The 22146-nt window shown below is 48.5% G+C and overlaps 2 protein-coding genes and 3 long non-coding RNA genes across 5 annotated transcripts; 4 read left to right on the top strand and 1 right to left on the bottom strand.

Annotated features, from left to right (window-relative positions):
* Positions 1–710: 710 nt before the first annotated feature.
* LOC149912608 (uncharacterized) lies at positions 711–1355 on the top strand. The gene is made up of 3 exons (XR_016462269.1): positions 711–790; positions 876–949; positions 1280–1355. It is a non-coding gene; the product is annotated as an uncharacterized LOC149912608 (long non-coding RNA).
* Positions 1356–1921: 566 nt separating this feature from the next.
* Positions 1922–2437, top strand: LOC149912607 (uncharacterized). Its single transcript, XR_016461950.1, has 3 exons — positions 1922–1993; positions 2121–2161; positions 2338–2437. It is a non-coding gene; the product is annotated as an uncharacterized LOC149912607 (long non-coding RNA).
* A 3024-nt stretch (positions 2438–5461) lies between these two features.
* Positions 5462–6740, top strand: LOC149912606 (maestro heat-like repeat-containing protein family member 2B). The gene is made up of 5 exons (XM_090131858.1): positions 5462–5585; positions 5701–5793; positions 6178–6273; positions 6447–6570; positions 6733–6740. Exons 1-5 carry the CDS (start codon positions 5481–5483, stop codon positions 6738–6740), a joined length of 426 nt encoding a protein of 141 aa, XP_089987984.1. The 5' UTR covers positions 5462–5480.
* A 54-nt stretch (positions 6741–6794) lies between these two features.
* LOC149912605 (maestro heat-like repeat-containing protein family member 2B) lies at positions 6795–8342 on the top strand. The gene is made up of 4 exons (XM_090132483.1): positions 6795–6873; positions 7351–7503; positions 7763–7917; positions 8061–8342. The coding sequence occupies exons 1-4, from the start codon at positions 6865–6867 to the stop codon at positions 8110–8112; spliced, it is 369 nt and encodes a 122-aa protein (XP_089988609.1). The 5' UTR covers positions 6795–6864; the 3' UTR covers positions 8113–8342.
* A 9973-nt stretch (positions 8343–18315) lies between these two features.
* LOC149912604 (uncharacterized) lies at positions 18316–21843 on the bottom strand. Its single transcript, XR_016461807.1, has 3 exons — positions 21300–21843; positions 20199–20262; positions 18316–18721 (listed from the first exon to the last, which is right to left on the bottom strand). It is a non-coding gene; the product is annotated as an uncharacterized LOC149912604 (long non-coding RNA).
* Positions 21844–22146: the final 303 nt, after the last annotated feature.

Below are 22146 nucleotides of genomic sequence, written 5' to 3'. Positions count from 1 at the left end.
AAAAAGCCTGTGCAGGAGCTTCTCCCTGCAGAGAAACAATTGGGAAAAAGTTTTTCCACTCCCAAGTGGCTAGATGTGGCTTCATCCCTTTCTTCCTCTCCTTGTCTCTTGCAGAGCCTCACTGTCTTCCTGGAGGCCTTAGAGGGCATTGAGTCTGTCATCCAGAAGGACAGGTTTCTGGACATCACGAGTGCCGTGTTCTACCAGGTAAGGGGAGCCTATCCCTGTGCCCACAGCAGTTTCCCTCTTGCCTAAGTCTCAGGAGGAGTGCAAAGGTCTGAGCTCCTGACTAATGCAGCTCAGCCTTGGCTCCTGCATGCTCATGGCTGTTCCAGAACCGTGCCTGTCCCCCCGGGGATGCTGTGAGGCAGGCTGGGTTTTGTCTGCCTGTGCTCTTCCTGAGAGTGCCCAGGGAGATGAGAGCAGCAGCACAGCGTCTTTTCCATCCTCAGTGCTGATGTGATTTTCTCATATGGACTTTGTTCCCACAGCTCTATGACAACACCAAGCAGCACAGCGAGCCTGATCGTGCGGAGCTGACCCACTGCATCCTGCTGCAGGGTAAGGAGAGGAGCTTTGGCAATGCTTGGCGGTGCCCTGGCCAAAACCCCTCTCACAAACCTCAGGAATGGGCTTGAGTTTCTTGCTAACATAGCGTGGGATTTCCTCCCTGCAGCCCGGATCTGCCCAGAGGAAATGGTCCTGTTTCTGCAGTCACAGCTGGGCGAGGACTGGGAGGCTGGACGCGTGGCAGCACTGGGTCTGCTCGGTGCTCTGGCTCGCTCTGATGGTCAGTACCACAGGCTGGGACTTCCAGGGATCCCCTCTGCCATCGGGGTTGTGGCTCCGCTCATGCTTCTGTGCATCTCTTGCAGAGCCCGTGATGATGGAGAAGCTGCCCCAGGTGGTTGAGGCTGTGCAGTGTCTGTGCAGCGACCTCAGGATCCGGGTGAGCTGCTTTGGGAATGGAAAGCTCTGTCAGGGTGGTGATGCTGCTGCCAACACGGGCAGGGCTGGGGTGACTAGAGAGGTGCTGGGGCATTGACCACACGGTCACGATGGCTCCTGTGGGAGAGCAGGCAGAGCGGAGCGGGCAGGTCCCTGTGCTGTGCTTGGAAAGTGCACAGCCTGGTGCTACGGCCTGGCCCTCACCTCAGGAGCCAAGGCTTCTCCTCTGCTCCTGTTGTCTCTGCTCGTGCCCAAAGGCTGCCCCGATGAGCAGGTGGCTTCCCTTTGCCTTCTGACCTGAAAAATCACACCCACAACTGACCCCTGGCAGGTGAGGACGGCAGTTCTGCACTTCATCAAGGACCTGCTCAGTTCGAACACCCGGAGCTGCTCAGCCTGGGATGTGGTGGGGCACATCTTCACTGAGTTCAGCCGCACCGCTGGAAGAAGGGTAAGGACAGTGGGCAGCATCTTCTTTGGGAAGACCTGTGCCGCTCAGAGGGTGGCACAGAAGCACCGCTGGGGCCGCACCTGAGCCTCCTGAGAGGCTCCTGAGAACTGAGGTAACCGGGTTTCAACACCGTTGTTGTGCAGGCAGCTGGAGACCTTTCTGCCCGGGAAGCCCAGGAAGAAGGAGCTCTGCAGACGCTGTGCATGGACATCCTGGGGTCTCTGGACGTCTCTGCGACAGGGATGTCCAAAGTAAGTCACATCTGCCCTGCTGCTGCTCCTTGCCTTCGCACCACCTGTTCCTCATCCCACCACCCCAGGTCTCTCCTCCAGCGTGCTCTGAAGCACGCAAGGCTCAGGGAAATTCGCAGAGTCCTCTTCGTCTCTGAGCGGAGGCAGGAATGCTGACACGCTCAACTGCCTCGTTCCCGACAGCTCGTGTGGCCACGGCTGCTGCTGTTCGTGGTGCCAGCCCAGCACACCGGCATGCTGATCCCGGTCTCGCGCTGTGTCCGAGCCCTGGCCGAGAGAGAGGATCTGACAGGACGGCGAGTAGAGGAGCTGGATCCCCATTTCCTCAGCTCCATGTTTCAAGGTAGGAGCAGAAGCTCCGCCAGTGAGCTCTGCTGACCTGTGCTACCACCCAGAAGGGACAGCGGAGCTGCGCGTGGCTGGGCACGGAGCGTCTTGGAGTCTGACTCAGCACTTTTTTCTCCTCACAGGCCCACGACTGACTCCCCAGACACTGCTGGCGCGCCTGCTGGTGAGTAGATGCTCCAGAGCCCAGTGCCACCAGCCCCCGGGAGGAAGCAGCACGGCCACGGGCAGAGCTGTTGGCTGCTCCTTGCCTGCCAGGGCAGAGCCACGCTGCTTCCATCCTGGGGGGAAGCCGCTGCTCTTGCTGCAGAAGTGACCCTGCTTCTCCTTGCTCTCGCTCAGGTGGTGGCAGGGAGCCCTGTTGCAGGCAGCGAACTCCAGGCCGCTGCCTTGCAGCTGATGCAAAACCTCCACAGCAGGTTCCACAGAGCTGTGGGGGCCATGTGGGCCGCTGAGATCCCCCTGCTGCTGCAGTGTCTCCAAGGTAAAGTGCTGGTGGGGAGGGAGAGGCGGAGGCAGGGAAGGGCGGGAGTGAAAATGCAGCTCTCTCTGCAGGGTGGCAGAGGGGAAGCATTGCCTGCAGCCCAGTGCTTGCTCTGCTGCTGTTCCCATTCCAGGGAGACAGCGCTGAGGCCCGGGGATCTTTCCCCGCGGGGATCTGCCCCTTCCAGGACACGGATGGGCCCTTCACGTCCCCTCAGTTAGTTCTGTGTTCCTGCGGGGACAGTGTTTGTGGGGAGGGACAGGTCATGGTGGAGGGGGTGCGGGTCCCAGCTTGGCAGTGTCAAGTGCCCAGGCCAAGCCAGGTTTGCAGCAGCTCTTCTTCTGTGCCTTGATCCCAAGTAAGGGTCTTTTTCTTCCTGTTGCTGTGCAGGGAAAGATGAGAGCTTCCTGGATGCTGCAGGGTGGGAGCGCCGTCTGCTGAAGGTACAGCACTGCTGGGTGCAGAGAAGTGCTTGCCTGCCCCAAGTAGCCCCGCTCCCATATGAGCCACCACGGGACAGGAACAGCCTCTCCAGTGCTGCTGAGGAGCCTTTGAGGCGCTGCCTCTTCCGCTCTGTCCCAAGCCCAAGGGGGGTCTTAGGAGAAGAGCGGCAGGAGGCTTTAAGGGAGGGAATGCTGGGGGAGCTGGGAGAGGAACTGTTCTTCCAGACACCTCTCCCCAGAGGGCTGCAGCAATTGGGAGTGAGGGAAGAGGCAAAGGGCAAGGGAACATCGTCTTCTCCTGTTCTCCAACAGTTCCTCGGGGCGTCAATGGACACCATACGGGATGAGGCCTGGATCGAGGCCCTGAGCTGTGAGCTGAGCCGGTGGCTGAGCAGCTCTGCCAGCAGCTCTGCAGAAAAGGTGAGTTCCCCCTGGCTCCACCCAGCGGTGCAGCTGCAGGTGTCCAACTGGGGCTGGGGCTGCGGCTGGTGCTCTGCCCACGCGGGATGCTGGTGCTGCTTCCCCAGTCTGTGCCCCCAGAGGGCCTTTCCCTGCAATCTGCCCAGGGATGGATAAAGCTCGGCCCTGCAGCTGCTCTCAGCGACTCCCGGGGAGCGTGGCTCCTTCCACCTGGCCCTCCCCCAACAGGTTAAGCTGCTGCCACATCTCAACTTCTTCCTTCCCTTCCCCTGCAGTCTTTCCTGTACAAGGCTCTGGGCACAGTGCTGGGAGCCTGTAAGGGAGTCCTCCACGTCCAGGAGAAGCTGCTGCAGCACCTGGAGGAAGCAAACGCGGAGGACCCATGTGAGGCCCAGGTGAGCCCTGCTCTCCTCCAGCTCCTGCGAGCATCCCCGCTCCGTCCCTGGGGCAGAGGGCTTCTCCTGGCCCTGCTCCGCGCCTTTCCATCTCCTCCCTGCTGCCCTTTTCCTCAGGAGAGGATCTGTAGATGCAGGCCTGTGCCAACTGCCCCTTGTTCCTTTGTGCAGGGAATGGTCTCTCTTCTGAGCCACGCGGCTGAGAGTAACTTCCAAGCAGTCCTGGCCACGCTCACCACGTTTGCGTCCAGGCTGTGCAAAGGCCGCAACGCGAGGATTTCCAGGCGCAAGAAGGTAAAGCGTTACGGGTTTCCATCTTGGCATTCTTCTGCCTTATTTTCTGCCCTGGAGCCCAGGTGCATTGCGGGGCACTGGGGGCCGTTGAGCGAGTGTCTCAAGGCATTTCTTCCCACACAGATGGAGCTGGACAGCACGAGAGCTCAGGCCACACGCAGCGCTCTCGTGCTCGCCCACGGCAGCTTGGCACTGCGTGCCTCCAAGGAACAGCTGCTCGCCCACCTGGAGGGAGACATCGTGGGCAACATCCTGATGCTCTACAGCTGCAGCTGCCGGGTGAGAGCTCAAAGCGTGCCAGGGTGTCTGAGCGCCCAGCTGCAGCCCCTCCACATGGGGGGATGCTGAGATGGGCCTTCCCTTTCCAACGGTCCCTCAGGGAATGGTTTGTGCCCAGATGAAGACCCAAGCCCTTCCCTTAGCGTTGTCCCCACGTGTCCCCCTTGCAGCCCTTGTCCCATCCCGCAGTTCAAAGAATGTTCTTCTCTCTTGGGCCTCAGGACCTGCAGAACAACCTCGCACTGGTGCAGAGCATCACCGACTTCAGCTCTGCCTTCCAAGCAGTCGTGGGTGATTCTGCATGCTTTAATCCCTCCTTGAAGGGAAAGCTTCTGGAGATCCTGATGGTGAGTGCCTAGAGGCAGGGCTGCCTGCAGAGTTCTGGGCTGTGCCACGCGGCCCACTTCCCTGGGGGCACACAGGTCTCCATCAGCCACACGTCTCCAGCTGGTGGGGACTTTGGGTGCTGGAGGCAGCTGCTGGGCAGCGGGCTAGGTGCACCAGCTGTCGAGCTGCTGCATCCTGCAGTGCTTCCATGGGAAACATGGGAGTGATGGGGCTGGTGTGTGGCAGTTGTGCCTGTCTCGGAGCCGGGTGGAACAGCTCTCGTGTGCCCCCTGCCCACCTTGACAGTGTCTCTCTGGGACTTGCAGGACCTGCTGAAGAAATATTATTCGGGCATCCCTGTCTCCCCAGTGCCCCTCAAGGTGGTCCTGGCCCTGGAGCAGCTGAGGTAAGGTCTGAGGTTGCAAGGCAGGATGGTGGTCCCCATTTTGGGTAGCTCCTGAAGGCCTGGAGGGGGTAGGGGGCGAGGAGCCGCATCTATAGGAGTGAAGACTGGGCTGTTGTGCCCAGCAGAGCTGAGGTTCTGGGCAGGGAGAAAGGCCCTGGTGCTCCTGTCCCCTGGCAGGGAAGAGAAGGGAGAGTTGGGGTCTCCTTCCCTTCAGAGCGGGAGCTGGTTCAGTGCTGCCGGAGAGGAGGTGGGCGCTGCTGGAACTGAAGACAGTGCTCAGCAGCAGGAGCTGGGGGTATTGGCTTGGTAGCTGTCGATTAGGAGAAAGTCAGATGCTGTCTGAACCAGTCTGGAGAGCGCTGCTAAAGGCCCTTTCTGATTTCTCTTCCTTTCTTCCTCCTGTCAGCAAGCTGAAGCCCACTTTCGAAAGCAAGGACATGCGGGAGATGTTGGTCCTGTGCTGCAAGAACATCGTGACGCACCCTTCAGCAGAGATGATGCTGAAGATCAGGAAGTCACAGCACGCAGCGCAGTACCTGCAGGTAACCTGCCGTAACTTTCCCGGCCACCTCTCGGTCAAACCCGACCTCAGCACACACAGCCTATGCTCTGGCAGCAGCCGTGATGCTAAACCTCACTGCCCTCTTCTGCTTTCAGCTTCAGCAAACGTCCCTGAAAGCTCTGGGCCGGCTCATGGCGGTTCTGCTCCAGACAGAGCCCAGCGGCGGCTTCTTTCAGAACATAGTGCATGTGAGTATGTGTGGGGCAAGGGAGAAAGCATGGTGCCTGTCGGTAGTGGGGGCAGATCTGGGGACTGAGAGGGTGATCAGAGGGGAGCAATCTCCTGCTGACGTGCCAGCTCACTGCGAGCTCAGAAATGGGCAGAGCGATGGGCCCTGCAGGGGAAAGGCAGGAGCCAGCCCCTGGCAGGCCACAGCCGAGGAAAAGCTCCCGGGTTGGCAGGCAGGATGACTGCAGAGAGCGGGGGCAGCAGTGCTGGTGCTCAGTGAGGCTGGAGGCCACGTGGAGCCACAGGGCAGCCTTGGGGGAAAGTGCTGGGGAAGGAGGGACAGGGAGAGGGGCGGCAGGAGGGAAAGCAAAGATGTCCTCAGTGAGACAGATGCTCTACCCCAGGTCCTGCAGAAATCCATGGTAGCGGAGAACGTGTGGGAGCGCAAGAGGGCCCTGCAGACCTGCTCCCAGCTGCTGGCTGTTTGCGAAGAGCTTCGAGTGAGTAAAGAGCCCCACCGCATGCCCCCTGCTCCCTTCCCAGAGCCCCTGAGCTGGAAGGCGAGCTCCGCCCAGCTGTGCATGCTGTGCCACGGCGTGAGGAAGGCACAGGCGGAGAAGCCAGGGAGAGCCGGGGCTGCCTACAGCTTTCTTCCTGCCTCTCACCCCTGCAGAGAGCAGATGCCTGCGAGCACTTTGGCTCCCTGGTGGGATTGCTGGCGCCTCTGACGTGCGACCCCATGCCCGCATCCCGCCAGTTGGCTGCCACGTGTCTGAGCTCCCTTCTCCGAATCCAAGGTGAGCAGAGCAGGTTGCACCAGCCCTCTGCCCTCCTCCGTAGCACTGCCAGAGCCCCACGGGCTGGGCCCTGTTTACAGGAGGGAGAGGCACCGTGCACAGCTCTCTTCTCGTCCCCACCCTGTCCTCTGTCTCCCCCGTGGAGAGCGGTTCCATTTCCAGAAGCATGACTTCCCTTTTCTCCCCGGGCTCTTTCCAGCCAAAACAGCCAACAGGGAGCCAGGAGACATCGGGAGCCTGTCTGAGGGACTGCATGCCTGCAGCAGTGTCTCTCAGCTCCAGACCACGTCCAAAATGGCCATGGTAAGTGGACCCAGAAAGGGGTGGTGGGATCTCTGTGCGGAGGCTTCTGCACGACTCTGTGCTGCTCCCAGCCTTTCACACCGTTTCCAAAATGAGCTGTCACCCTGAGACCGCTGTTCTCAGCAAGCAGCAGGAGGCTCTGAGCTATGGCTGGCCTTCAGGCACGCAGTGCAAGGGGCTGACTCCATGATGTGTGTGTGTGTGTGTGTGTGTGTGTGTGTGTGTGTGTGTGTGCACTTGCGTGCATGTGTGACTGTGGCTGCTGGGAGGTAGGCTTTGCATGTCAGCAGACACCATGGGTGCAGAAGCTGAGCGAAGGCTCAGCCGCCTTCCGTGTAAATAGCAGGGTACGGACAGCAGGAGCGTTGTGAATGGCCGGCAAGCCACTGAGCTAAGAATGCCCTCCAGCCTGCTTTGTGCTCTGAAGAGCTGCGCAGAGCAGTGATGGGATCTCTCCTGCTTCTCATCTCTCTGCAGATCGTGTGCAGAAACTTCCCCGTCGAACGCACCGTCGACTTCATGATGGCCACCAAGGAGACCATCCGGAAAGCCACAGGAGTGCGCGTGCGTGCTGCTGGGAAGTGGGTGACCACCTTTCTGCAGATGCACGGGAAGGACATCTGTTGGAACGTAAGAGACTTTCTTTCTTCCACGTGTCTTGGTTTGTTTCTGGCTGTTGCACCATGCCCTGTGCCGTCTGCCTCTGGTACTAAAGCAGCACAGCCTGAGCGCAGAGCCAGGGCTTGGACAGGGGGCCTGGTTTGAAATTTAGGCTTAGGCATTGCAGCATGTCAAGGGAGCGGGCACTGCTCACGCGCTGAATGTCCCTGGTTAGGCCCTGCAGAGTCCAGGATGCAGCAAGTCCTTCCTTCTCCCCTTCTTCTTCCAGGTGCCACCCATCCTCTACATCCTGCGCAGCTGCGCGTCATCTACGCAGCAGAGCACGTTCGTGCCCTTCCTGTGCCAGGCGGTGGTCATCCTCACCCGCTGTCACACTGAGGCCGTGATGAACAACTTCTCCCGGCCGCCTGGACCCACAGACAGGTACTGGCACTCCTGCCTTTGCTGTAGTTGTAGCTTGCCTCTGTCAGAGGGATCCAGGGAGGAGGCAGCTTCTCTTTTTTCCTCTCAAAGTCTGTGTGAGGTGGAAATTACTCAGTCACAACTTGAGACTCTCCATTTTCTAGTGAGACGTGGAAGAGAATAAGAGAGTTCTGCCTTCAACGGTGGAGCCGGTAGAAGAAAAAGGAAGAAAAAGAAAAGGAAACGAAAAGAAAAAGAGAAAATGAAAGAAGAGAAAAAAGAAAAAAAGAGAAGAAGGAGAGAAGGGGAGTAGAAGGGAGAGGAGGGAAAAGGGAAAGGAGAGGGAATGAGGAGGAATGAGAGGAAAGGGGAGGGAAGAAAAAGGGAATGAAAAAGAGAAATTTAAAATGAGGAGAGGAGAGGAGAGGAGAGGAGAGGAGAGGAGAGGAGAGGAGAGGAGAGGAGAGGAGAGGAGAGGAGAGGAGAGGAGAGGAGAGGAGAGGAGAGGAGAGGAGAGGAGAGGAGAGGAGAAGAGAAGAGAAGAGAAGAGAAGAGAAGAGAAGAGAAGAGAAGAGAAGAGAAGAGAAGAGAAGAGAAGAGAAGAGAAGAGAAGAGAAGAGAAGAGAAGAGAAGAGAAGAGAGGAGAAGGGAGGAGAAGAGAAGGGAGGAGAAGAGAAGAGAAGGGAGGAGAAGAGAAGGGAGGAGAAGAGAAGGGAGGAGAAGAGAAGGGAGGAGAAGAGAAGGGAGGAGAAGAGAAGGGAGGAGAAGAGTGGGGAGGAAAGAAAATGAAAAGAGAGAAGGGGAGGAGAAGGGAGAGGAGGGAAAAGGGAAAGGAGGGGGGATGAGGAAGAAACAGAGAGGGAAGGAAAAAGGGAATGAAAAAAAAATTAAAATGAGAGGAGTAGAAGAAAAAGGGAAGGGAAAATGGAAGGAGAAAGGGAAGGAAAAGGGAAGGAAAAAGGAAAGGAGGGGAAAGGAGAAGAGAGGAGAAGAGAGGAGAAAGAAAGAGAAGAGAGGAGAAGAGAGGAGAAAGAAAGAGAAGAGAGGAGAAGAGAGGAGAAAGAAGAGAAGAGAGGAGAAAGAAAGAGAAGAGAAGAGAAGAGAAGAGAAGAGAAGAGAAGAGAAGAGAAGAGAAGAGAAGAGAAGAGAAGAGAAGAGAAGAGAAGAGAAGAGAAGAGAAGAGAAGATTGTATCATTTATTAAAAATAAATAAATGCGAGAATCCTGGCTGAGATGTGAAAAGGGTACTTTTTTAGCAGTCTTCCTATTTATAGCTGAAGGAACCTGGGAAGCTCATCTAGTGCAATCCCCTGCCTTAGCAGAACTCCTAGATTAGGTCACTCAGGAACGCATCCAGGCAGGTTTTGAGTAATGTCTCCAGAGAAGGAGACCCCACAGCCTCTCTGGGCAACCTGCTCCAGTGCTCCATCACCCTTACTGAGGGGTCTGAAAGTCTGAGTGGCCTTCAGAATTGAAAAACTAGTTGAGTTATGAACTGTAAAAGTTTACCTCAGCAGTCTAAGTGCATGTGTCTCTCATGAAACTAGGACACATCTACACGTCTCTTTTTCCCCCTTAAATTCCTCACATCCCTAGCATCCATGACAAAATGTGTCATAATAAGTTGGCAGATAGTGCTTGGTGGCAGGCTTTAATTTTAACAGTCTTTCAGACCAGAAGCTGTGTAGCTCAGCTCTAGATTCAGACACTTACATTTAGACACTCAAATGTAGTTGCTGCAGACGCCTTAAATTTGGAGGCTCCTCAGTTGTGCAGTCAGACATGAGTACCACTGAGAGAATCTGGTCCATGTTGGAGCTGTGGGTGGTTCCTCACTGAGTGGCTGACGCTCGTTCAAAACTCAGCAATGTCTCTTGGCAACTCAGATGCCAAAGAGGTATTTATCTGCTAGCTCTGCTTATCTTGGCAGCAAATCTGGAAATATTCACACAATAATTTGCATTATTTTGGCAACAGCATGAAATGTGAACCAACAGTAATAGAAGCCACTCTCAGCAGTGGCAGATGGGCTGCACAGCTAAGGGTGGAATTAGGCTGCAAGTTCACACATCTCTCACAACTACGCTGTGCTCCTAGTTAGATTCAGTGGGTTTACAGACTTCCAGAAGCAAAAGCAGCTGTCAGCCACACTCAATTAGACAGGTTGGCAGATGTTTGGCCTCACTAGAACATCGTGAGGACACAGAACAAACTCCAAGGTAGCCCAGCAATAGCATTTCTCACACTGGAGAAGAGTAAGGAGGCTGTGGATGCCCATCCCTGGAGGTATTCGAGGCCAGGCTGGATGTGGCTCTGGGCAGCCTGGTTGAGTGCTTGGTGCCCTGCACACAGCAGGGGCGTTGAAACTGTGTGATCATTGTTCCTTTCAACCCAGGCTATCCTGTGATTCTATGATTCTATGATACATTTTATTCACAGACAAAGGTCACATGCCTTGCTGTACGTTGCAGAAAAGCATCATGAAGAAAAAGCACAGGTCCGACTGCTGGCCCAGGAGCAGCACTTAGTTATTACATGAGATGCACCTGGATGTTCTGGCACGTTTCTGATTGCTTCTTAAGCACAGACCAAGAGCCTACAGGAGAGCCTCTTACACGCATGCAAAATTGAGGAGAGGGGGTGGTAGGAGGCTATTTTTTCTCTAGGGCCCAGTCCAAAACTGACACACAGGTTGTTTAAAGGCACTTCTGTCTACAAATTCTGAAGACTCAGGGCCTATGTCCATGAGAAGGACAGGCATAACAAAATCCACATAGGTGTCATGGCTGTAATGTCTGTCTGTTCCTCTGGACGCGGGGTAATTTTCTCAGCACAGAAATACTAAGCTTTCAACCTCCATTCACTGCAACTTTATGATCTGCTGATTCATAAACCTGCCACTACAGCTTACTTCCATAAACTCAGCCTGAAACTGCTTTAGTGCAATCGTGTCAGGTCTATTAGCTCACACGTTATCTTGATCTTTTGAAGATGGCAGCAGCTGCATGTCCTCGACACAGAATAGCAAAATACAAAAACAATCCTCTCTATTCGTGCACACAATATCTGTTAACTTGCTGCATTGGATCAGATACGAACTCTGCAGCAGAAAGAAAGAAATGTGTGTTCAGTCTGTTTGGTAAATAAACCCAGAGCTCAGAGCAGGGCTGTGTCACAGGGGCAGGTCTATGAGTCAGCAGATCACAATGTGATTATCTGATGAGAAAATTACTTATGGAGAGAGAATTTAGGTCTGCTTTAAGGGAATGCTTAAGCAAGGAAGTTTTAATTTCATTTTCCATAAATGTCCATGACAGAAAAATAAATACGTAAATAAATAAAATTAAGTGTACCTAAAGAAAGGGAAAACGAAAAAGATTAGAAGATTTTTTTTCCCTGGAATTACAAATTAAGAACCAGAAAATCTCTCAGTACATACTTCTGTTAGTTTATTTCCTTCAGCAACTACCCATGGCCTACTTGAAGACACACAGTAGGAAAATATTAAAAAATAAAGGAGCTTACATACACCTACACAATCTATTCAGAGACTCTAACAGAAGAAATGATTTTCTTTCTGTAATTCCTAAATGCAAGTTTGGTATTCACAATAGGAAACAAAGAGCAAGAGAGAATAGTGACAGTCACAAGGTGGAAAATGAGATGCAAAGATTCACCACTGGTAATACAAGAAGACTGGGAAACGTTTTTAATGGTTTTCTCTGTTGCAATTCATGGAGGAAAAGCAAAAGTGGCCCAGTGTCTCTCCTGGAGACCACGCTGTTACTTACTCATGTAACTTGTTTCCTTTGTGTGTCATGTGCAAAGAGAAATAAAGCTCTCCTTGCGTGTGTTTAATTCAAACCTGGAGCGGCAGGAAGAATGCTGTTATCTGTCCCCAGTGCGCATCCTGCTGACTCAGACGTGTGAAGTCACAAGCAGAACTGAGGAAGCAAGAAATGCTTTCACTACAGCTGAGGTCTGCACATTCTGCACTGCGTCTGCTGGACACCATCAAAGGTCTCAGTAGGGCATGAAGGAGGATACATCTTCAGCAGCTCCACATCTGGCAAACTGTCTGGAAAGCTAAGTTCACACAGTTGAAGCTGCCTGAAGCACAGCAGCAGATGGCGCTACAGACAGATGCTAGAAAAAAAAGTGTTATTTTCTGCAAACATATACAAGCACTGAAATGCTGCTAAGATGAAAAGGTTACTACATCATGCACTAGTTGCTTGTTGCTTTTTCAAGAACAAGAGCACAAGTTTAAACTTTTCCTTATTTCCTTGACAAATGGCTAAGATAAAATAAAACTATGTTTTAATTTTTGCACTAAAAGAAACACTACAACAGCAAAAATGAACAACTTGATTTTGATTTATCTTTTTTTTTTCCTCTCCCTCTCCTTTTTAACCTTAGAATATCATATAGGGAAGAACCACTGGTGTCCCCACACAATATGACATAACCCCACTGACACAGCAGTACTGGTTAATGTCTTTTTTTTAAGGCTGCCAAATATGCAAACAGAAACAGGCTAGGCTTCTAATGTGGCTGAATATTTCCCTTTCCAGGTAACAACTCCATTAATCACGTACCTTCATCTACCCATCCAGCAGTTCATTGTTTTTCTGCTGAAGGAGACTTTGCAATTAAAATCGTACTGAAATGAGAGCCATAGTTTTCCAGCATGAAGACTCAGAATGCCCTCAGTGAAAAACAACCTATTTCTTTTAAAAAAGATTTCTCATTTGCACCATGGCTTATTATACATGTAGAAGTATGTTCATTTTGTGTGTGTCTCAAGTTTACCACCAACATGCAGCATAAGAAATGCACACGTTTTTTATTCTAAATGAAGTTGAAACAAATTATTTTCAAAGATTTCTTAATACAATCCTTGTGAAATGTTCTGTATTTACAAATCTCTATTTTCTCACTGAAGGTGGTTCCATAGTGCTGCTCACTGGACAAGAGGAATAATTTATTGCATTATTTGGTGGCTGTTTTTCACAGCCTGATGTTAAAACAGCTGGTCTTGTCCTACTGCCTCTTCCTCCCTGAAAAGCAAACTAAACAAATCAACAAATAAAGAAAAGGGAATGTACAGACAGAAACTTAATTCACACCATTAGCTTATCCAGCTATCAAACTGCATTCAGACGAGGAGATTTTAAGAGTAGTTCCTCCCATGAACTACAACTCTGACTCTCAACAGAAATTATTTCTGTTCTCAACAATTTCAGTGCCTGTAAGTGCAGCCTTGCCTTACCTTATTGGAGAGTTCTAATGAAATCTTAGGAAAACTTGCCTCCCTCACTTTCAAGATCTCCAATCTTTAAGTCCGTGTCAGCATTCACTTTTTGCTACCGCCTATTCAGTGACAGAAAGCCAGCATGCATGTTTCAGTTTGTTTTCCAAGCTTGCCCTTTGACAACAGAATGATGAAAAGACACCACGTTTCTCCAGCCGGTTGCTGATTTGAACACAAGCTGAAGTGGTGTGAGCGGTTTCCCATGAAGTAACTTGGCAGTTTAATTATCAAATGCATTAGTTGTGTTTTCTAGTTTCAATTAGTAGGGGAGAGAAAGCTGAAACTTCAAGTAAGCTTCATGTGCTGTTAGGAAAGACCCTGGATAACGGTGCTTCTCATTAGTACAAGGTGTCACTGCCTGGGAGTTAAGTTTTTGTGTAGCGAAAACCACCAGCAGAAAAGTCAGTCTGCCCTTCATATTCATTTCCTTTATTGCCACATTCCAGCATTTTTTCCTGTAAATACCACGGCCAAAGGAATATTTAGGGCAGTTTCGGCATATGTGGGGAGATTGAAGTCATCGTTCCATCAATCAGTGTCTCTTATTCTGCTAGCATCTGACAGGTGACAAACTGGTCTTCTGCTTTTCTAGGGTAGACATCACTGAGCAATGATAAAGAGGAATCAATCCTATACAATTAAGGAGGAAATAAAGAAGAAATTAAGAAGAAAAGAATTGAGAAGAAAAATGTATGAGATCTGCTCATTCTGGGAGTGAAGCAAGTCTTGTGGTCAGTAGATGAAAAGATGATTCAGAAACATGGAAGATATATTTTTGTATATCAGAAGTATAGTTAATGGGAAGATACATGAGTTAAGTGACAGGTAACCATAATTTCAGTGTTAAAATGTCCGTTTGGATCGTTGTTAATTTGTTTAATGTACTTAGCAGTGTATTAGCAGAAGATATTTTAGGGTACATATTTTAGTGTTTCTGTGGCAGATGCTTGGTTTTCATAAACCACACATATATTTTACTTTTAAAATAAAAGCAGGGTGCCTCATCCAGAGGCTAATTATACTGCAAAGCAAAACCAGCATGTTGCTCTACACAGGTTACCAAAGCCATCCTCCTTCAGCTAGATCTGGCTACTTAATAGCTTTCATTAGCTGGGAACAGTTTCCAAAGCACTCTGTTAAAGCCATTTCCAAACCATTCTGTCCTAGGGCAGGAAGAAAAATTAGCACGTGTCCAAACAAAAATTGCTACAACTTTTTTTGTTCCCAAAAGAGAGATGAAATGGACAAATTTGTATTTTCTCATTCCTGACATGAGAATACAGTACAGCTAAAGAGAACAGGTAGTCAGAGCTTCACTGACCATAAACCATTCTGTAATGAATAAGTCCTTTATTTTTTTGTTCTATCAGATAGCAAACCCCAGAATAACAACTGTCCCACTGACTCTGTGTCAATGTGAGGATTAGAGGGAAGAGTGGAGAACAGTGGCTTAATTGTATTTGTATGAATGAAGAAGATTAAATCATTTCATCAGTATTTGTAACACAGTTTACTTGCTTTCAGGTAACATAAGCAATCTCCATTTTAAGCAGTACCTCTTGACCTGGGAAAGAACATCCAGCAGTTCTGGAGGCTAACATACACTATATAAGTGCTCTCACAAAAAGAACTGGTGCTGTGATGAGCTCAACCTTCCCCTCTTTCACGTCACCAGTGCTGTAGAGCAAGGGGCAAGTTCTCAGAGCAAACACGGTAAGAACAATCCATGCACTGAAAGGCACACTCATACAGTGCTATACAATGCAAAATAGTTTTCTTACTAACAGTGATGGTGAAGATAAGAGCCAACTGACCTACAATCTACAGAACATTTCTACCAATACATCCATGTGAACCTCCCTTCTCTACTCTTTGCCCTCTCCTTTCAGACACAGGACACTCACCTGAGACGCAGTGTAGACAGGAATCTTTCAAATAAGCACAGGACATCTAACACCAATTAAGCCTCCCCAGCTTTTCTCTTGGCCTGTAACTTGCTCTCCACAAGGATACAGATCTTCTGTAGGATCCACGGCATGTTTGCAGGCTTCTGAATGTTTCAGGTGTCCCAAGGCATCTAAAATAGTTGTAGCCATTCATGCACAAGCACCTGAATTCTACTCAGCGATCTGCAAGGTGAAAATCTCAAGAGTAACATGAGCGTACTTTGTTTGCAAGAACATCATCTGCAGGTTTCTGTTCCTTCCGTTACTGTTTCCTGCTTTCACACTGCCAAGAAAAAGCACAGCAACAGAAAAAGGGCACAGGAATATACATCCTTCATTTCTAAGCCCTTTGTGAACTGAATTTCCCACACTGTCTGGAGATGCCTCGGCAAACTTCTTTCTAAATCACACCCAGCTGCACAGTGCCAAAGGGCTGCCGTCCTGTAACCAAGTGCTGTCAGAACATGGAAGCATGACTTTCTACATCTACTACATGTACTTTCTTTCCATTGAGCCAGAAATGTCGTACCTTCCAAATCATGATGCTGGTAGAGACCACAGACAGTGCCAACAGCTTCCAGGAGAAGCCATGTAACAGCAACTTCAATAAAGGAGTAAGAATTACAAGAGAAAGGAAGTGCAGCTGATGGTTCCCTCATACTGTAAATAAATCCCTAGAAATGGGAACAAAACACTGCTTTTAGCAGTATTAGATGTCACACAAGGAAAACTGTATTGAAATGTTTTTCAGAATTTGCTCTACAAATTTTGCTCCTTGCAAAATTTGCAGATAGGACAACTCTTGTGCTGCAATTTTTTTTCTTGCAGATGAAGCTGCTAAAGAGAGAATTAATATATGCAGGAATTGCAGTCAGAGGTACATAAAAGTGTGAATAAATGATAGCCCAGAATCCACAAAACAGCATAATATCTTTTCAATACTGAAAAAAAAAAAAAAAGTAAAATATTTTTTAAACTTAAATAGACGTTTTATGTAAAATACCTGCTCCAGTGACAACTGTAACATGCAATCTTACCTGTATCCTTCAATAAGCCAAAATGTAACAAAAGAAATGGACTATGTTTCTAGAGAACTGATTTTCTAGGTCTCATTTGCACTATGTTCATCCTGAAATATTGCATTATGAAAACATTTAGCTTTGTACTTTGAAACTCATTTGCTCAAACTATGTACTGCTATGAATGCACATAATATCCATCAAGTACCCATGAAGCAGCAGACTGTCAAGAAAGAGGTAATCACAGTGTTTTTTGCTAAACATACTCCTATGATTTCATCACAGTTTTCAAATTACGCTGGCTTTGAAATTTGGAGTATTTGCTGGTTTTGAGTCATCAGTGTCAGAGCTCTCCTTCTTTCTATTTCATGCTGCTTTGTCAATTCTACCGTATCATTCTCTTTGGATTTGTTTGCCATCAGTAGGAAGATAATGTCCTTTGTTCAGCCTTCTTTAATGGTTAACTCAGGTGAGAAGCAGAACATGCTGAAAGGCCAGCTAAGCTGTTTAGAAGTATGTTCTCTAAGAACATGGTGTGCACTACACTGGTAAGAGTAACCAGGGGCTTTGATGAGCAGTACTAAAATATCCTGTAGTCTGGAATAAAGTCCTGGCCCCAACTTTCATATACCCATGTTGTGAGGGCTGGTGGATCAAGTCGGACAGTCTGAAGATTCCTGCCTAAAGGCATGACTGAAAGGTCATTTCTCAAAATGCTTCTGGGCAGTGGGAAAATTGAGCAACGTTCAGTTCGGACTGGGAATTCCACCTGACACAGCCTGACCCTTCACACTGCACTTTGCACACTGTGCATGTGACACGGCAGAACAAACTTCCGCAGCAACTTAAAATATAGAACTAATGGGGATTTGCAGAGGTTGAGTGCTCGCTCTCAAAGATCTAGCAGAAGGAATATTTTAATGATAGGTTTCAACTGTTCAGCCCAGAGAAGGCAATAAGATCCAGCCCAGGAGACATAAAAACTGAATAAAATACAACAACCTGAACCAAACCAAATAGAAGGTGTTGGAAAAAGCAACTGTTTGTAAGATATTTCTTAGGGGTCGTCATCTATAATTATTTACATACTACATTAGAAGAAGTATTTTCCCATTCATACGTAAGGGCAGGCCATATTTCTGCCTACAGACTATTCCTGTGTCTCTTGTGTTCCCTTGAATTTCTTTCTTTCTTGAAAGTTGGCCTTTTTGTCAACATATTCACAAGTGCAAACACAACTTTGCTGTGAAGTATGGTTTTATGTTCTGTTGTTTTGAAAGATTCATCTCTAAGGTTCACGCTTGGGCAAGAAACACAGCTTGGATGCAGAAAGTAAGAAACAAACAAAAGCTGAAAACAACAACAATTTTTTTAAAAGGATGGAAGAGTTCTCTGCCACTCAGTGACACAGCATGGGAAGATGGGCCAGGGGCACCCTGTAAGACAAGAGTGTTGGGGGTCCCCATGGGGAGTTCAGGGCAGGCCCTGGCAACCTGATCCCATCCTGTGTTCCCAAGCACAGGAAGGTGGTCAGGGACAGTGGTGCAGACCTTGGGTGTGGAGTCTCCTTGGAGGGGGACAGGCCCACAAGTTGGGGTGGGTTTGGGCCACAGGTGGGCTCAGCTGGGCAAAGGGCTGACCTGGCAGGGCTGTGAAGGGCCGAAGCCCAGCCTGCTGTTGTCTTGCTGGGAAAGGGACCACAGCCCCAGGATGGTGTGGGGGCCTGGGCTTGGGCAAGGGAAGGCCCAGGGGTGGGCATGGACAGGCAGAGTTGAATGAACCTGGTGGATATTTGCTGTACATTTTAGAGATGTTACACAGGGAATGGGTAGATGTGCTGAAGGTGAGGTTGAGAGGTGTGGCTGACAAAGAGGCATTAGATAGTGGGGCATTACTGACCATGATGTAAATGGCATGGAAAAAGGGGCAGAGATTTAACTGAGTCCAGCTAGGCTGGAATTCATAATAGCTCCTTTGGGGCTTTATTTTAGATTGGTGGCCAAGAGAGTGGTGATAACAAACTGGTGTTCCAGCTTTTGCTGAGCAGCGCTTGCACGGTATATAGGCCTTGTCTTTTTTTCCCTTTCTGGCCCCACTGAAAGTAGGCTGGAGAGAAGATAAGGGTTGGGAGGTACCTGGTCTCAGGTAGCACAGAGTTATTATAGCAGTTGGGGTGGTTCTGTGTTCTGAATTTGGGATGAAAATAATGTTGATAGCACAGCAGTGTTTTGACTGCTGCTGAGCAGTGCATACACCAAGTCATGGACTTTCAGCTTCCCATACTGCCCTGCCAGTGAGGATGCTGTGGCTGCAAAAGAAGCTGGGAGGGACAGCTGACTCCAGCTGAACAAAATTCCATATCATATGACGTCAAGCTCAACCATAAAAGCTGGGGATACAGACACTGTCTTTGTCTTGAACCATAATCTGTTCTTACTCTTGCTCTTCCAATTTTCTCTCCCAAGTACTGCAGGTAAGGAGTGAGAAACTGAGTGGGGACTTAGCTGCCACTTGGAGTCAACCCACCATAGCCACAAATTTAAAGGCTGTAAACAGAGAAAAAATATATATTTAAAATAAATAAATAAATAAATACCATCCTTCTTGTGATGTTTCTTGTGATATTTAAATAATTGTCATGAATTTGAAGGGAGGAGCTGTAAGGTTCCGTTTGCCTGTGTGATGTCAAAGATGCAGTGTACTGAAGAAATATTTCAACACTCTGCCTGTGTTGAAAAGAAACTGCATTGGACAACAAGAGCCAATAACACCAGATCTGAACGTTCAAAACCCATCTGAGTCAGTCACAGTGCCATCAGGTCACAAGTTACACAACTTCCTCTGGATAGACCACTGTTTGAGTAACCTTGTAAAGCTGTTCTTGGTAATTAGAACAAAAAGTAACCACCCTGAAGAATGCAATCTGCTCAAACGTCCCCAGGAAAGCATGGAAGGAAGCTCTCTCATCTGCAGGGACTGCTGTGTGCTTCAGAGGTGCCGCACAGGACACGTCAGAAGGCACCAGGGGATGTCTGGGGAGAAGTGTTCTGCCTCCCACTCAGCAAAGAGGGAGCAGAAAAAGAAGTGCATGAAACCTTTTCCAGCAGGAAAATCTAAGGTGGGTGCTCCCCCCGCTCCCTGCCCCAGGCTTCTCGCTTTCTCTAACTGAGGTTTCCCTTTTCTACTCTCAGCCAAGTATCACCACTTCCCTAGGGATGGCAACTGACAGAGGTTTTAGTAAGAGCATCTGCATCAAATAATAAAAGTTCCAGCAGTTACAAAACAGTAGAACAAGAATTCACAGTCAGATCTGTTTCCCATCTTTACAGGGACTGCATTCAGGAAACAGCCACTGCACTGGCAAGAGCCCTTCACTGGGTCTCACTGTGGCAGCATATCTTCCCTGACACAACTCAAAAGCAGCACAAGTGTGGCAGTGGAGCAGCATTATTCCATCCTTTCCATGGGACAAAATATGGCATAGAAAAAAACTTTACAACTGTTTTCAATTGAACCTAGTCATCCTTTCCATGGAAAAGACCAATTGGAACAGTGAACATCTACACAGAAATATTTATTTTGCTGAAGACCAAGATTTGGGCCACGTACAACAGAAAATGCAGTGATCCTTTGGATCAGAGCAGGGAGAAAGCTTGGTAGAGTAAGTATATGGGAGGGGAGTAAGGTATTGCTAGCAAGTTAAGGAAAATGTCAGACATAGTGCCAAAGACCAGAGCTATGTCCCCCCATCAGAATGTATTACTAAACTGTTCAAAAAGTGTTGCAGAAGGCAAGTATGAACTAGCAAGACATTGACTGAGGCTCTCCTAAAACAGAATATCCAAGAATAGTTTAACTGGTGGTAGGTGAATGGTTGGACCAGATGATCTTAGTGGTCTTTTCCAACCTTTTAATGATTATATGTTTCTATGATTCAGGCATAGCTCTTATCTTGCTTAACTGCTTTTATATGCACTGATGTGAATGTAGTGGAAAATCAGACAGTCTGGGGGTGATCCTTACCTTTAACCTGAGAAGAGTTGCAATGCAGTTAGCATTCAGATCCCAGTGCAGTCCCCACAGCTTCCTAGAGTTCAAACAGAATGAAAGGACTTACTGCTGGCACATACTCTTTTTGTTTATTCCTATATGATACTGATTTTCTCCCTCACTGTTACACAGCTTTTTGCTTCAGTGTAAGTGAGCACAGCACTCTCTACCTTTTTGTGACCGTGCTCCCTACAATGAAATTTTGCCTCTTGCAGATTGTTTTAGCAAATCAGATTTTGTATCTGATTTTATCACTTCAGTCCAGCAACTCCTTTTTTCTTTCACCGACTTTGATTAACATGCTTGTGCTAGACTTAATAAACCAGTACTGCAGTTTCATGTCTTCTGAGTCTGGATCACCACCTTGCCTGCATTCTCTCTGCTCCTGAAACAGGATTTGTGGCTGAGATCACTATTTAGAGTATTTATCCCCAGCTTGACTCCGTTCTCATTTCTCAGGAATCATTTTCTTCCCACTGTGTTTATAAGCTTGAAATCCAGTTGAGGACTTTTAGGTCACCAAGCAAATCTAAATTTAATTGTTTCCTGAAATAGAGCTACTCTCTTGAGAAAACCTGGCTGAAACACTGCCTATGACATTAAACAAGGATTTGGTTGGAAGATTCAGAAACACGACTGCAGTATCATCTCAGCATTAATATAAATAATTGTTAGGCAAAGGAGGAAAAATTACACTAACATCAAAGCCCAACCATTAAGCAAGAAATGAGGTGAACTGTGTGTATGAAACCCTCTTTCATCAGCTGTCTGGAATTATTCATTTCTGATTTGAGAATTCTTGCTTAAATTCCCCATTAATTCGCAGCCACCACTTTGAGCTGCACCACAGACCAAACTCAGCATCATTACAAGCAGCACTGCATGCGTTTTGTAAGACTCCTCACCCAGCTCTCCCTGTCCGGATGCTGTCCTTGGCACCACATCTAATTCTGAATGCTTCACTCACTGAGGAAGGAAATGCGATCCTTCCAGCTGTGAAGCATGCTGCACGCTTTCCTTTGCAGTGAAATCAAACTGTGTTTCGCATAGTTTGAGAGGCCTCCCCATACATACCTGGATTATTTCCTGAAAGGTAAAGGGGTCCAGAAAAGCTGGTCCCTCCTCAAGAAGGAAGTCTGGAAGGTGCAAAAGCAGCCCATCCCCCTGAGCTGCAAGATGAGCCTGTGGGGAAGAGCACCGGCGTGGATGAACAGGGAGCTTTTCCTGAGGCTCCAAGAGAAAAGAAGAACCTTATTCCTGTGGAAGAAGGGATGGGAAATTCAGGGAGAGTACAGAGAAGTTCTTAGGATATGCAGGGAGAAAATTAGAAGGGTGAAAACCCAGCCTGAACTCAACTTGACCTCAGGGTAGACCCAGTGGCACAGGTGTCAACTGAACTGAAGGCTAGTAGGAGGGATGAGCTGTCTTTGTGTTATAGCCACTAGCTTTTGTAGCTACAAAAGCTTTTCCAAGAGAATAAAAGATAACTCGATCTATGATTCATCATACTGTGACGGAGCTGGGGAAAGAAAGAAAGTGATAGCTTGCTTAGCTTTCAGAATTCCTTTGGCAATTTCTTTTTATCGTAAATACATCTCCTTTCTATGTCTGGTTTAGAAATGTACTTGTTAAGTAATCAGAACTGCTGCAGGGTAGTGAAAGCTGCAGATTATGAAGAGGAAGTTCTTGTGGGTTTCAGTTGCTGCCAAGAATAACAAAGCTAGAGAAATAAATCTGGTACGTGAGGGTTGGTGCTGAGAAAGTATTATCTTCTAGCTATAAATAAAAGTTTCTTCACTCTTAAAAATCATGAATATATGTAGATCTCTGTGAAATTATAACAAAAGTTCACAAGTAATCTTTAAGAAAGTAATCTACAACTCCACTCTGCAGGTTGCAGTATCAGTACCATCACTGAGTC

Source organism: Phasianus colchicus, chromosome Z (assembly GCF_987193195.1).
Source record: "Phasianus colchicus chromosome Z, bPhaCol1.hap1.1, whole genome shotgun sequence".
In the NCBI taxonomy this organism is placed as follows: domain Eukaryota; kingdom Metazoa; phylum Chordata; class Aves; order Galliformes; family Phasianidae; genus Phasianus; species Phasianus colchicus.
This window is presented reverse-complemented; position numbering and strand designations above follow the sequence as displayed.